At 36.8% G+C, this 15,681-nt stretch overlaps 1 protein-coding gene across 4 annotated transcripts in view; it reads left to right on the forward strand.

The window, feature by feature from the left end:
* Nucleotides 1-13,048, forward strand: part of Znf385d (zinc finger protein 385D) — an 826,924-nt gene extending 813,876 nt beyond the window's left edge. For all 4 annotated transcript variants that reach the window (XM_021731551.3, XM_078038304.1, XM_078038302.1 and 1 more), the window contains exons 7-9: nt 6,753-6,931; nt 7,996-8,097; nt 10,052-13,048. In XM_021731551.3, coding sequence (XP_021587226.1) covers nt 6,753-6,931; nt 7,996-8,097; nt 10,052-10,285 — 515 coding nt within the window. In that variant the 3' untranslated portion in view covers nt 10,286-13,048. The remainder of the gene's footprint in view (nt 1-6,752; nt 6,932-7,995; nt 8,098-10,051) is intronic.
* Nucleotides 13,049-15,681: the final 2,633 nt, after the last annotated feature.

Here is a 15,681-nt window from a genome sequence, read left to right on the forward strand (position 1 = left end):
AATTGTCTTCTCTGGGCTCTTTCTAGCTCTTTCTTCTCCCTGTCTTCAATGGAGTTCCAGGCCATGTGGCACCTCTTAAGGATCTAATATTACAGCACAATGAGGAGCGTGACCACTGCTGCGCCCCACATACTTAGGGGTCAAGTGTGTCTTTCTGTTTGCTTTTTCTTTTTATTCCTCATTATGGCGGAATCATTTGAAGTTGCAGTTATTTGTATTCCATAGATAGCATAGGCACACAGGACTGGAACAGAAGCATTCCTGCTTTGATATTTTAAGAATATATGGGAAGAGAATAGGCAGTTTAAAAGTCAGAGCTCTTCTGAGCTGCCCAGCAGGACTCACAGGACAGTCTACAAATGCTAAAACCACCTTGAAGAGGACCTTAGTCACTTCAGGAGAGCTGGGAACCCCCTTGCAACTTGTGTGTTATAATCCAAGTTATTACAAAAGATGTGGTTTCTCTTTTCCCTTAAAGAAATTCCCCCCCCCCATATCCTATTTGTTTAGCTAATTTTTATGGTTGTCTCTGTGTAATAGGGAAAAGAGTTTGACATGTTTTATAGTTAAAGCTTATTACTAATCTGGGCAGATTTTTCTGGTAATTACTTGAAGCACTAACACTTAATAGTTTTCACTCAGCTCATTCCAGTCTTGCTATCCCTTGACAGAGCTTATTCTATCCCTCACTAAGTTTTAATGTACAGAAAATATCACTATCAGAGGACAGACTCTACTAAATTTTAAAATGCTTGGAGATTTCTAAACTTTTACCTTGACAAAGCACTGGTGTTATGAAGGAGAAAGAAAAGAATTTAGTAGGGTACATGGAGTGCCCCAAGTTGTCTTTAGAACAATAAATGCATTTAATATAACACTCAATAGAGCAGATCATTTCCTTTTCTATAGCTGAGGACATTGAGGTACAAAGAAATTGAAGATCCCCCACAGTTAATGGAGGCAGATTCTGACACGTGCAGTTCAAAAGCCAGAGCTTATAATTCCTTTTACAAATGAAAAAATAATAATAATTTCAGTGTTTATTTATTAATCTGTACTAAGATAATACTAATAATAATTTCAGTGTTTATTTATTAATCTGTACTAAGATCTAATACTCAAACTGATTTTCACTGATTATCTAATATATGTTAGGCACACCCTAGTCTCTTTCCCTTCTTGGCCACGAGGTAAGAGGTCTTGTCTATCAAGAACCCCCACCTTGATGCTCTGCCTCACTGAAGGGTCCAGAGAACAAGGACAACCAGTCATGGACTGAAATTTCCAAAATTATGAGCCCCAAAAAGATCTTTTCTAAGTTGATTATCTCCAGTATTTCATCATGGTGATGGAAAGCTGGCTAACACATACCTCCTTTTTTCTTCCTGCCTCTACATGGTATATTTGAATACTAGAGCTGAACTACCTTGTATAGTAATCATTAGCCTCAGGAAGCATTCAAATTTAAATTAATTTCAAATTCAGTTTATCAGTTGCAGTGGCCTGATTTCAAATGTCAAAGAGCCACACATGGCTAATTATTCATTATCTGGATGAATACAGGAAATCTTCATCATCACAGAACTTTCTATTAGACCATACACTAAAGCTACCGTTCAGAAATATGGAGATTGTGATAGTGAATTACCTGATGAACGCTCAGGGTTTAGTTATTTCACATTTGTTGACCTTGCGCTGTTTGATAAACAGAATGAGTGACTTCAGACCTGTATCAATACACATTTTCTGACTATGAAGGTTTACATGACTATTCTTATTAAAAGAAGTCACAAGTGCAAATCAGTAGAATGTCCTACCTCTGTGATTTTCCTGGCCCATGCCTCACATGAAGTCATTGATATTTAGAACTCTTGAAAATCTATACCCACAAATGGGTCCCTATTGTGGGCATGCAGCCTGAAATTGAAATCTGGGCAGGCTAATGTCTTCTACTCTGTGCGCTTTGAATTTTTTTTTTTTTTTATCAAGAGCATCTGTTAAATTTAATTTAAAAAGTATAAAATAAATAAAACTAGTTTACACAAAAAGTAAACAAAAAACGGCTGCTTTTGCAAATAACTGTCATATCTCAGTTTCAATGTGGAAGTGTGACTGATTTGTCTGTCGATTTGAGTGAAAACTATGTGAAAACGTTTTTTTTGCTAGGCTCTCTTGTGGAGTGGATATTACAGCAGTATGGCATCTGCTGCACTCTTAAGGGCTGTGTTTTTAAGGAGATGAGGTGGACACACAGGAAGATGGATCCAAGTCTCCTGGTACTCCTATAGTCAGAATTTGAAGGCACTCTGGGTAAGAGAGACTTCCAAGTGCCTGATACTTCTCACCTGCAGGATTTCAAGGGTTACTGCTGTTTGGATGCCATGGTTGCACATTCATCTCCTCAGCAGACCCAGACATGTGCTTTGTCCACTGCATCCCATGGCCTACAAAGCTCTCCCCTGGCTCTCATGGGTCAGGAGGTCCCCATCCCAACTTCATAGCTTTCCCTCTAAGGTCTTTTCTGATGCCTAAAACATAGTTCTCCTTACTCTGTTCTAACTTTTCCTTTTCCTTGTCTCTACTCTCACTTCTGCATATTAGAGCCTCAGTATATCACTGATAAATCGGCAAATTACTTTCAAACAGGGAACTAACAGAAATAATATGATTTTCTAATCACTTGGGGCATTAGTTAGTCATCTGATATCATGGATGTTCATCTAGGCGCTTAATGTTTGTGGATAAGCTGATAAAGTAGCCAAAGTATTTTTTTCTTTTCTGTAAGACAGAATTCAGATGCAATTAACATGGAAATTACATACTACATAGGGGATCAGGGTAATAAAAAGTTAATTTCATATTTAAAGGTGCCAAGAAGAGCACATGGAGGCTTATGGTGTTAATTATTCAAATATAGGTTCAAGAGAGTTGGTTTATGATGCTATTCTCCTAAATAGCATAAACAAACACATTAAAAAAAAAAACAAAAACACCTTTGCACTTTCCTGCTTGTGTGGATATTGACCACTTTCCTGCTCACTCATCTATAAACTGAATCATTGAACTTGTCATTGAGAAGGTAACTAAATTATTGTTGGCAGTTGCATGGGTTAGTTAAGGATCCGGTCAAATGCTATTAAATATAACTGTATTCATGGGCATTCTGGAGAACTAAACTTTAAGGTACTGAAAGGTGTTTAATAGAGGGGCAAATTTTATAGGTGATACCAAGATAGATTTTCCTATAAAATAAATCTCTCTGAAAATAACATTGTGATGTTTAGAAAGTTTGTATCAAGAGCCTTAAAAATAGTCATGTTCTTCATCCCTAAGGTCCAACTTATGAAATCTAACCCAAGGAAAGATCAGATGTGTGATGAAAGATTTAACAAGTACCATGCTGGTTACAGCTTAATTACACAGGAGAAAAGGAAATAACACAAAGATCTAATCTTAGATAAATGTTAAACATATCTGTTGCAAATTCTATGTTAATATTAACAACCATGTATTTCTAAAGACATACATAATTCCATAGGTATATTTATACAGTGCCACTTTGCCTAAGTTATCCAAACTTTATTAGTGTTTTGATATACCTCTTGTTGGTAGAATTACGTTCCTTGTTTTCTTTTTGTTCAATTTTTCTCTGTTTTCTTAATATCATACTAAGTCATTTCTGATGACAGATTTATTTATTAATTCAAAATCATTTGTCAGTGTTCCTTTGTCCCAACCTTTTCTTTATACCAGTACCTAATTGAAGGGCCAGCTGTAAAAACTGTCATAAGATGATGGGCATGAAGGGTAAGCCAAGCCCCTTCCTCTGATGTGACTTTGATTTGTACAAATGTGAGATCAGTGTCTTGCCCCAGCTAAGCAAAATGTGAAATAAATGTGGGATTTCCCAAAGCCTTATGACTTGCCAAATTTAAACCCTAGTCCAAATATAGTTTCTCCTTTCAGAAATCATGAAGCTTCAAATGAAGGTTACGGTCAGTGTCAGCCTTTTAAAAGTAATAAGAGGAAAGCAGTCCACTTGGCTTCTTGCAGATTCTCTCCTCAGAGGAGGAATGAGTCAAGTGCAGACACAGACTGGCAAGTGGCCACAAGGAGGGCACCAACTTTGCAAGATGTTTACAGTGTTACAGTGTGCTAAAGCCAGAGGTGCTGCCACTGGCCATCACAGAGCCAGGGCTTTTCTAAGCAACACAATTCAAGGAGCTCTGCCGAGCATTGCAAGGGATGGTGGGGAGTCTGAAAGACCCAAATTAAAACCCAGTTTTAAAGATTGTATGTACATTTAAAATTGAAAATTAAAGGTGCTGAAAAAAGATTTGTATGTAACTGCATCCAGAGACCTTGGAAGTTCTTAGTAGATTCCTAAGGACTTAGCTAGGATTCAACTTTCCACTTACAAGGAATTTCAAGTAAGGCTTGTTTTGTGTTCATATATAAGTAATTCCACCTATCTGAATCTCTTTGCTGTCTCTAAAATGGGAAGACTAATAGCACTTAACTCATAGGGCACCTGTGAGCGAGGAAAAAAATTAACACAGCATCTGAAATGTATTAAAGATTCTATAAATATGAATTAAAACAACTAATATATATATACTATTAATGCACATTTTATGTCTTAAAAAAATAAGTGTTTTAAAATTGAGTACACTTTTACTGAATTTTAGCTGTATTGGGAAGAAATATACCTACCCTTACAGCCTATTTGAGCTTTAAGATCTTACAAAGCAATCTAATAGCTCATTAATTACAGCTGACAATCTGTTTATAAGTGCATGAGGTTGTAGCGCCCAAAAGTTCAACTCTGTCTAATGATGAACGGTAGTTCCTCCACCTTCCATCTTGCAGCACTTGTAATCCTCTGTGTGTGTGTGTATGTGTGTGTGTGTGTGTGTGTGTGTGTGTGTGTGTGTGTGTGTATACATGCACGCGAGTATGTGCGTGCACGCAAGCAACCCCTAGCCACCAAAGACCAGTTCTGAATTAAATGATATGAACCCAAACTGAACCAAGAGTTCCTGGAGAAAGTCAAGATCTGATTTTTTTTTTTTTTTTTTTTTTTTACTTATTCTTGACCCTATGAATGCTTCTCATTTTGACTGAACAATCTGCATGAGGAGAAAATTTGTTTATGAATTCATCAGTTGGCATAAAGAAGTTTGGATTGCCATCTGCATATTTGCATATTTGTTTCTTGCTCTCTAGGACTTATTTTTTATTTTGGCCCTGCTCTCACTTGTTCCATCTTCAGACACACTGGGAAGCAGTTGTGCTTACTGAGTCACGAGGGAGATGACCCAAACAAACCTCAATGAGGCACCACCACCCCCTGATGGAGCAGTCTTGTGGTTCCATGCCCCTGTTCCTCTAGTCTTGGATGATGTTGACTTCTTTTCCTTTCCTGGATGTGTTGCGATTTGAACATTTTAAGAATCATGCATAAGAGCATAGATATTCCAAGAGAGTAACCTCAGTTATATGAATGAACGTTTTACATTGAATTGGTAAAGATATAATCAGGTGTATATACTTTATATTGGCCTAAATGAAGTTATGATTATTTTGAATGAGGGAAACATGGCTATAAAGTTTCTTCATGCATTTGCTTCCAATTTACCGTGATACAATCTGCACTTACCAAGAGTATCTCCAGTATGGCTTCCTTGTTAATATTAAATGATTTTACAAAGCTGGTCCATAGCTTAAAAGTAGAGCTTTTTGAATGTTTGTAAAACTGACCAGTAACCTAATAAATAAAAATAGAAAGGAAACAATAATTAAAAAATGTTTAAAAATCAGAATAGCAGAAAGGATACAAATGATTGTAAAGGAAAATATCATTGGAAAAACAAATCACCCAGTGAGAAAAATAAAGAACACTTTGGGTGAAAGAAAGAAAGAAAGAAAAAAAGACAAAAGAAATTTTGAACAACTTTTTGAAGGAAAGCTGCCAACCCAAACTGACTATGTAAGTACAATGATCTCAAAAAATAATGTCCATAGTTGATAAGCACAGTTATATTAATTATGTTGGACAGCCTAAGAATGTTACTGGCTTAATAAAAAGAAGTGCTTGTTTGTAGTGTGTCTGTATAATCTGAGCCTACCCTTCTTCTTCTTGGTCACTTGTTCACATCTGAAATTAGATAGCCAATCAGTGAGGGCTTTACCATCCTAATACGGCTTTTTGCAGAGTCATTAAGATCTTTTTGCTATTGCTCTTCCTCTTTGAACCTAAAATATATAGCGAAGAAAACTTGTTTGTATTCTGTTTGGAAAGTGGATATTTAATTAGTGCTACCTCTGTAAACATACTATGTTTAAAGTGATTACATTTGTTACACATCACCTCCAACTCTACCTTTAGCAACCAAATCACTCTTCCTCATCAACTATCATTTATGTCTTATTAGCACTGAGAGGAAATGAAACTGAGTCACACCCATATAATTTTGCCTCAGGGCTTTCAAGTTTATTTTTTATCTGGAGAATGCTTGTTTCTTATATGGAACATTTAAAAATGATTAATGTTACACCATAAATTGTCTGAAATATAATTTAATATGAATTTTCTATATGCATGACATGAACATATTTCAGCCATAATCCCTGGAAGAAACTGCATTTAAGCAAGTCCTGTGATTTTGTTTTTATATTGTTTGTTGAAATACATGCTAGCTAAGGCTTTGTCCCTCTCTTTTTATTTCTTTTTTCCTAAACATTCCTGGCAGGTACTAAGCACAAAACCATGCTAGAAGCCCGAAATGGAAGTGGGACTATCAAAGCCTTTCCTCGGGCAGGAGTGAAAGGCAAAGGACCTGTCAATAAGGGAAACACGGGACTCCAGAACAAAACGTTTCACTGTGAAATCTGTGATGTGCATGTCAACTCAGAAACACAACTAAAACAGGTAGGCCACAACATGTTCAAGGAATGAAATCAAACAGGGGACACTTATTAACAACATGTGCATGCTGCTTTCCTGCCTTCTCATTTCTGTCTCTGTGCCATCCATCCATCCATCCATCCACCCATCCACCCATCCACCCACGTATCTTCTATTCATGGTCCTTAGTTATTTATGCTCATTTTTAGTTGTTGGAGGGAATGCTAAAATGCAGTGGCTTCTAGGATCTTTTGGAAATTGCTGGCAGTGGGTTTGTACTATTCCTGCATGTGAACAGTGGGAGGAGAAGGGATAGAAGGTCTTTACCAGGTTTCCCACACAAAAGTGTAGATTTTTGTTAAAGGTCAATTTGCAAAATTCCATTTTTACTTCTTTAGATCTTTGCATGCTGTCACTAATTTTATACTATTTTTGTGCCATTATTTTATTGTATGTACTTTGCTACATGGTATTGTATTATATTTCCAAATCTTGCCGCCACCTGCTAAAGGGATATCTAATCAGGTTGCATTCATTTGTACTTTGAATAGCCTTTTAAAGAGATCAGTTGTTCATTTCCAACTGAAGGCCAAACCCTCGTGTTGTGTTGTTTTATATGTATATATGAGCTATTTTGCTGATTTTTGCACCCTAGTTATTTATCTTCAGAATTTAAGGGGTTGACATTTGGCTATACAAATGTGAGGATAAATATTGGTATGGAAATAAATTCATGCTTGCCTGGGCATCTTTGTTTATTTGCACATAAAATTTCTTCAGACATTTCCTTTCTTTTGTAAATACTTTAAAAGGGGGGGTCGGGGGGAGATGTGTGCAGTGATAAGGCAAAAAAGCTGGGAAAAACAGAAGACCCTTCTATTTGTTAAAAATGTACTAAAATGGATAGCACAAAAATGTATCTCCTCAAGGTATCAAAATCCAAGGGCAAAAGTACATACTCTTTTATTTTTGTCTTTCTAAAACTTTCATGAAATAATCATTATCTTTTTTCCAGGTTAGAACAATATTTGCAAATATTTTGGGGGGATGAATTTGTAAAAGCTGTAATTTTTAATTGCCTTTCATAGCACATTAGCAGTAGAAGGCACAAAGACAGAGCTGCTGGGAAGCCCCCCAAACCGAAATACAGTCCTTACAACAAACTACAAAAGACAGCACATCCGCTGGGGGTGAGTATCATTTCTGCCTCCCAAAAGACAGCGTGATGTTTTTTAATGTCCCACATTCTGCTGAATATATGTATACATTTTTTTTTGGAACGGGGGGGATGAGTTACTAAAGAGACTAATTGTTTTTATATTCCAACTTCTGCTCCACCAATGGACTTATTGGTCTCATGATTTGTTTCAGGATTTTGCCACCTTTAGCTACAGCTCAGTATTCTATCTATTTGTGTTGGGCTCAGGTTTATCTTAGAGCACAGGGAAGGGATCAACACCAGGCTGTTTTGAGTCCAGCGAATAGTCCTAGGACATGTCATCCTGGTGTTAGTGAAAACTTTTAGGAAAGAAGGTTAGTGCAAAACGAATTATTAAATTGTCTTTTTAACATGTTCAAGAGAGAAAGCCTTGGTATTGATGGTCTCAGTAAGTTTCCATTTTTAAAACACAATCTGAAGGGTATACCTTAATTTTATTATTCATCCAAGGACACTGTAAAAGGTCTGGGGAAAATGTATCCTGAGAAATTCCCTCTCCCTATTACTCCAGGAATAGGCTTTCAGATAAGGAAACATAGTAGGGTAATGTCCTGACTGGGATTGTTTGGTAGGACTTTAAGGGCAATCTGTGAAATCCTCTGACATTGTAGGCTATAATAGGTTACCCCAGGATGGATTGACCTAAAGAATTTAGTAGGATTGCTCATTTTATACGAACGAAGTCACTTTACTTTTTTTGTGCAGAAACATTTCTAGCTGCTTTAGGAGACTGAATTCTGTGCAGAGTTGATATTTCAGCACTGCTAGTCACAACCTTCAGTGCCATCCCCAGCCAGCACAGATGGCAGCTTTGACAGGTGACAGAATGATACTTACACAGAGCACTCAAAATCGTGTTACAATTAGAATCGAAATCCTTCTTTTTAAAATTAATTTTATTTATTTTAATTAGGTATACATGACAGCAGAATGCACTTTGATTTATTGTACACAATTGCAGCACACCTTTACATTTCTCTGGTTGTACGCAGTGTAGCATCACACCATATGTGCAGTCATATATGTACCTAGGGTAATGTTGTCCATCTCATTCCACCATATTTCCTGCCCCCAAGCACCCTCCCTCCCCTCCCACCTTAACCAAGACTGTATTACTGTTTCCATAAATGGGAACATTCCATCCAGTGAGAACAGGTATCTTAGAACTGGTATCTTTCTCACGTTACTTGTCACTGGATTAACTGACTTTGTAGAAGAAGATTGAGAGAATGTAGTGACCATTTTCACACACCCAGCAAAGAAGACAAGGGGCAGGGAAGGGGAGTCAAAATTTGGGGAAGATAGTTCACTTCTTTATTGAAAGTGAATGTTTGTTATTTTTATTTTCCTTGAATAGTCCCTCATCCAACAGGAACCGCATTCCGTATGCTACCTGGTTTACATGAACTCTCTCGAAGAGTCTAGTAGCACTGGGAGCAACAATGACCCTCTTTAAAAATGTCCATTCCTTGAAACTTTATGTGTGTGAAAAGAATGACCTAAAATGTTCCTTTTTTTTTTTTTCTCAAGATCAATACATTCCCCTGAATGTTTTCCAACCAGAATAAAATAAGGTTCCTGAACACTTTTCTGGGTGACTCTTAAACATCCTTGGCTGGCTGTTTTCAGCCATCTCTAGTCTCTTCCTAAGGGAAAGTATTCTACACTTTCTATTTCTTTTATTGTCAGTTTACAAATGCAAGTTCATCTGTATAGTTGTTCAGTACTATGTTTTTGTTTGTTTGTTTTAATTTTTTTATAATTTTTTAATTTGTTTTAATTAGTTACACATGACAGTACAATGATCTTGGCATATCTTACTTTTGAATCAGATGGGATGTGTTTTTAAAGCTGCCTACCATTTTTTGGATTCTAAGAACAGACTCCCAAAGTTTTGTTCTTGTCCTATTCTCTCTTCCTTGCAGGTGAAATTAGTATTTTCAAAAGAACCTTCAAAGCCATTGGCTCCCAGAATTCTACCCAACCCCCTGGCAGCTGCAGCAGCTGCTGCAGCTGTGGCAGTGAATTCTCCCTTCAGTCTCCGAACTACTCCAGCAGCCACGCTCTTCCAGACCTCTGCACTCCCTCCAGCACTCCTGCGGCCAGCGCCAGGACCCATTCGGACCACCCACACTCCTGTGCTGTTTGCTCCCTACTGAATTCCAAACAGGAGTCATTGTACTGCAATAATTTTTCAAAAAACAAAAACAAAAAAAAAAAGAAAAAAAAAGTAAAACAAAAGAGAACTATGCAGTGTTTATTTATAGTTTAAAGTATATCTGAAGAGCCAGGACTTTTGATAGTGAAATGAAAAGATTATTAAAAAAAAAACAGGGCGGGAGGGGTTTGGGGGGAGGGAGGGTGTGGTATTTTCTCCAAATTAAAGCATTCCTCTTGAACATTGATTGTTTTAGAAGTGATCTCCAGCATTGACTTGTAGTGGTATCTAGAACTTCTGAAGCCTCTGTGACTGTGCTTTTGGGCACCCATTTCTCCTGCATTGTCTTTTCTGCTTTACAAAACAACTATACATTGTCTAAGGGCATTAACTGGTTCCAATGTATATATAATAATTTACTCTGTAGATTAAAATAATATGAAAAAAAAGAAAAAAAAACATAAAAAAACAAAAGCAACACTGTGAATAGTAGTACCCCGTGCTGGTCCTCTTGCTATGACAGCAGTTACTGGGTATTTATCCCAACAAAAGTAGATACAGTAGATGTCTTGTAAAACAATAGTGCTGTGTCTCAATCTATGCCATTAGGTTCTAAAGAATCGCAAAAAGGTAGAACGAACAACTATTTCATACCAATAAGCAGTAAAACAATAAACACCAGATGGTGTCAAAGGGGCCTCTCTGGTTAGCATTTTCCCCCACACCTCTCCAGCGTGGAGTTAGAACAGGGCTATGCTTAGAGGTGGGAAAGGCATTCATAATGATAAATTTTTTACCAAACACTAATTCCCCACCCTGAAGAGGTATTGCTGGAAACAGGGAAGCATGTGTAATGAGTCTTTGTCTGAACACAGATAAACCCATGTATCATGGGTGTTTAGAAAGAAATCAGTGCAACTATTCAGTTTCAAGGACAAGGAGAAATATCAACCTCAGATAATAATGCTAAGTCTTTCATGTCAGTGCATATCTGATAAAAACAGAATATTGCATCTCTGCAATATCCCCTTTATATCATACCAGTAGGGTTGTCTCAAAGATTTCTCTCTGCTTTAAGTATTGATGGTAGAATTAAGCATTAGCTAACGTTATGGGTTTATTATTTTTTAGATTTCCTACTGAGATGATATAAACTATTAATATATATTTAAATGTTAGTAACAACAATAAAAATGAGTCTGAGTTAATTGCACAATGATGACGTAATGTTAAAAAATATTGGTAAGGTCCACTAGACCATCATTTCTCCAGTGGAGTTGTAAAATTCTGATAGCCTTTGAGATTCACCATAAAGCTGAAAGAAGTTGATGTTTTACCTTTAAAACAAGATTTATCAGGGGTATATATAAATATATGTATATTGTATATATGTTAGAAAGATTAAGAGAATAACTTATAAAAAGAAAATCTATATAAAATAATTCTATAACCATTCAGTGTTACATGTTATCATTAGATTGGTAACAAATGGCATAAAATAGCTGTGCCTTTAATTTGTGATAAAGGCTATTTGCTTTTTCCCATTGAAAGCTGACATATACCTATCAGTATGGTGGGATTTGATGCAGCCAATCTGTTGCATTGAGAAGAACAATGGCACTCAATCTTAGAGCAAGGACAAAACATGTACAAATCAATTCTATGTGATTTAGAGGAAAAAAAATTATTTTTGGAAAGGTTTTGTAAAGACTATTTAAAAATATAGGGAAGGGCTAGGTGTGGCCTTCTTAAAACTGCTCTTATCTAAACTAGTAACCTTTAGAGAGAGGTATAAAGAATCAACATGAAACCATTGGAAAGATAGGTATTTATCATTCATTTTATATTTAAAAACATCCATTAGCGTGCTTGGTGCTCAACATTAAACATGGTCTTTGGAGTACATCTCCATTATCTAGCTATAGAAATTTGTCATATAAATGTGTCTTTAAAGCTGTTGTTATATATTATTTTGTTAAACAACCAAATGAAACAAAAAAAAAGGAAGGAAGGACAGGGAATAAGAAAATGTACTCCATCAGTCTTCTGGTAAAGAGAATTTCAAGCCATGCCTCTCTGATTAAACATATTGGATAGCATTAAATTTGTTTTTGCAAGTATCTGGTGATTTTGCATTTACCAATATCTCTACTCTAGTTTTATATCAAGTGTTTGGGTTTTTTTTTTTTTTTTTTTTTTTTTTTTGCCTAGAAACTGCTAATTCAGCCAGGTGAACAGTTAGTTACTCACGAGTTTTGTTAATTTGGGCTCTGTGTCTCTCCTATGTGGCTTGCTTCTAACCGTCCTGGACTTTGGTCTCCTTTCTCTGCTCTGTCAAATATTTTGATCTTTCCTATCGTGATGCTGAATCTCGATCCAGCTATCTTTATATCTGATAAGGCCTCTCTTTGTGTTGGAGAATTTGATGTTAATCAAAGCCGTCTTACTATATAATGTGCTTTTGCTGTTCTTCCCCATTTTCACCAAAGTGAATAAGCCAGTCCACTAGAAGTCAGGGCCTGTGGGATACACAGAGTCCTGGGTTATCGAGTGTCACTAACTTCAATGATTTGCTGGCAACAAACAAATCAGCCATATTTTTCTCCATCAGCCATATGAGAAAACTCAGAAATACCTGGATCCCTTCTGCCTCTCTTCGCCATGGAACCATTTTTGTTTAAATGGTCTCTTAAATTGGAGTTGTAAGCATCAGTTGTCTTTTATTCACTACCTAATAAAGGATGAAGCCTAAACTTAGAACTTACGGCGGATTCTCTGTGAATTGTTTCCCCCCCACACTCCACATATTTATCAACACCAGATCAACATCTATTATAGTTCCGACTGTAGAGCTGAATCTCTTTCCCTTAGGGAGCATTTTTCATGAATAAAGATTGACAATTCAGATTGGTCAGCACTGGTGCTATGAAAATCCCCAAAGGTGGTCTGACTCTATGGTTATACATCTCTTCCCATGCATCACCCCCATTGGCAAGGAAGGTGATTGAGTAAGCATCTTGGATTTCATTTGAAACAAATATAAATGCATTGCAAGAGCCAAATGCTGCTGGAAAAAGCATTGTTGCACCTCATCCAGAGGGAAATGGGAAACAGTTGTTGGGGGAGGTACTGTGTTTCTCTTCTGAGAAAACAGGTGATTACACATGACAAATTGCACCTCTCACTCGCTCTGAACTTTGAAGAGTAGTTGTTTAGTCACATAAGCAAACACAGTTGGCTTTTGGCAAGTTATATTACCACTGCTTCCTCTGAAAGGATTGCTATCTTTAGGTACAAAGACCCTTCACTCTTGCAATAGTTCACTGCCATTATCAGAGATATAATTTTGTTGACAAGGAGCTACTTAAAAAGGAGTATTTATACACATTTGGGAATTAAAAAAAACAGGAAATAAGTTATTAAGGATTAAAAGGCAATGAAAAAAACCAAAGTACATTGTGGGTATGCTCCTACAAGTTTCTAAGGCACAGGACTAATAATCATGAACCTGGGCATTCATTTCACTTATGATTAAATCCATCGTGTCCACACCCATGTCACGTTTCAACATTTCTGACATCAGATCAGAAAACCTAAAAGATGATTGAAGTAAGTAGTCTTCCTTAGAAACTGAATTGTAAGTAAGCTTCTTCCTTAGAAAATGAATTGATGTGCAACTACCTTTCTGTCCATAAGTATAGATGGCATTGTAAAAGTAACTACGCAAGAAAGCAGCATGAAATGGCATGAAAGGGAAAGCAGTGATACTGCAACCTTTATCTCTGACCAGCTGGATAAGTTTCCGTGGTCAATTTCTTCATCAGTCATAAAATGGATGAAGGAGACTAAAGGCTAAGCTGGTTGAATGTTTTAGCACTTTTGAAAGCCCATTTCTCTGGTCACCTCAGCGATAAAACTTGCTCTCCTAGAGGTAACAAAATAGCTACTCAAATACTTCCATGTATCCAGAGAATGATTTTTGTATTCTTTTCGATCCTGGCTGTACAAAGTGGATCAGTCATCTCAGTCAGATGTAGATCCACCAATTAATATTGGAAGAGCTGCTAATTCACTTACTATTCACTTGTTATTACTGGACTTATGCCAAAAGTCATGTAAGATGTTCTGCCTTGTCTTTTCCCAATCTGGATTAATTAATTCAGAGCAAAACCAATCCTGATAAGAGCTGTCGGAAGCCAGCAGTTGTGGTGTGGAATGAAGCAATGGATTGTTATGCCTCATCCTATTACTTTTCTTACACTTTCTCTCATTAGTAGAAACAGGTCCCATCTGAACCATAACTAATTCTCCCCCTGAGTGTGCATGTATTTAAGCTAATGGCCACCTTATTAAGACCATTTATTCCACAGGGGGAAAAAAATCAGGTATAAAATCCGTTATTGTTGCAAGAATTATTTGAACTGAGTCCTGACAGGGACTATTTTACCTAATAATTGCTGTTGGTTTTTGTTAAATGGGGAGATATATTTCTGGAGTGTTTCTCCTGGTGGTGTTGGTATGGTATGCTTTCATAACTAGACAAGTTTCTGTCAGAAGGTGAGATGGATCATTTAGTGGCAGGTTTCCATTGCCTGTTTGCTAGTTCTGAGAGTGGTTTCAGGCTTACCAAGAAAGATGAGTATGTGGATAAATCATTCTCAGATGGCCTACAAGGTTGTTACTTCCCAGAATGGAATTATGGCTCAGCAGAATGATGAATAGCCATGGGAGGAAGATTCTACACTGGAAAAACCTCCATGTACTCCTGGATTAGAAGGTCATGAATGGGGACAGAGTTTAAAGAATTCTTTGAAGGGGTCATCAGTGCACAGATGTGAAAGAATTGAGAAATACTTCCCATTTGCAGGCCTTTTATTCCCCTTCTCAGTGATTGAAATTTATTCTTCTTAATTGGTTGAATTGACCCTAGAAACTGACATATTTGAAGTCAAATTTGATCATTAATAAATGTGATTGAGTTGAGTATGTTAGAGTGTGACCAAGTTTACTGAAACAATATAGAATGAGGTCACGTTCATTTTATGAATGAAAGGTCAGTTCTAAAGAAAATTTCCAAAGAGTAGGACTAAAGTAAGTTGTGAACGAGGAAGTAGAAATAAAATTAAGTTTAGTCACCAGTTCTAAAATTAATGCACGCGCCCGCACACACACACACACACACACACACACACACACACACACACAGAATTTTAAAAGTGTGACTCTGTATTTTTATACCGTCATTTTTTCAAAGTTATGACAAATTGTTTTCCATGATTAGGTTGGTTTCACACTAAGAAGAGAAAGTTTAATTTCATACTTGGAATCTTAATTATTTTAGGGCGTTGGAGGTGTTAAAAGTAGATATAATGTCAAGTACTTTGTTGTCTGACAAGA

The sequence above is a fragment of the Ictidomys tridecemlineatus genome, chromosome 2 (genome assembly GCF_052094955.1).
Source record: "Ictidomys tridecemlineatus isolate mIctTri1 chromosome 2, mIctTri1.hap1, whole genome shotgun sequence".
In the NCBI taxonomy this organism is placed as follows: Eukaryota; Metazoa; Chordata; class Mammalia; order Rodentia; family Sciuridae; genus Ictidomys; species Ictidomys tridecemlineatus.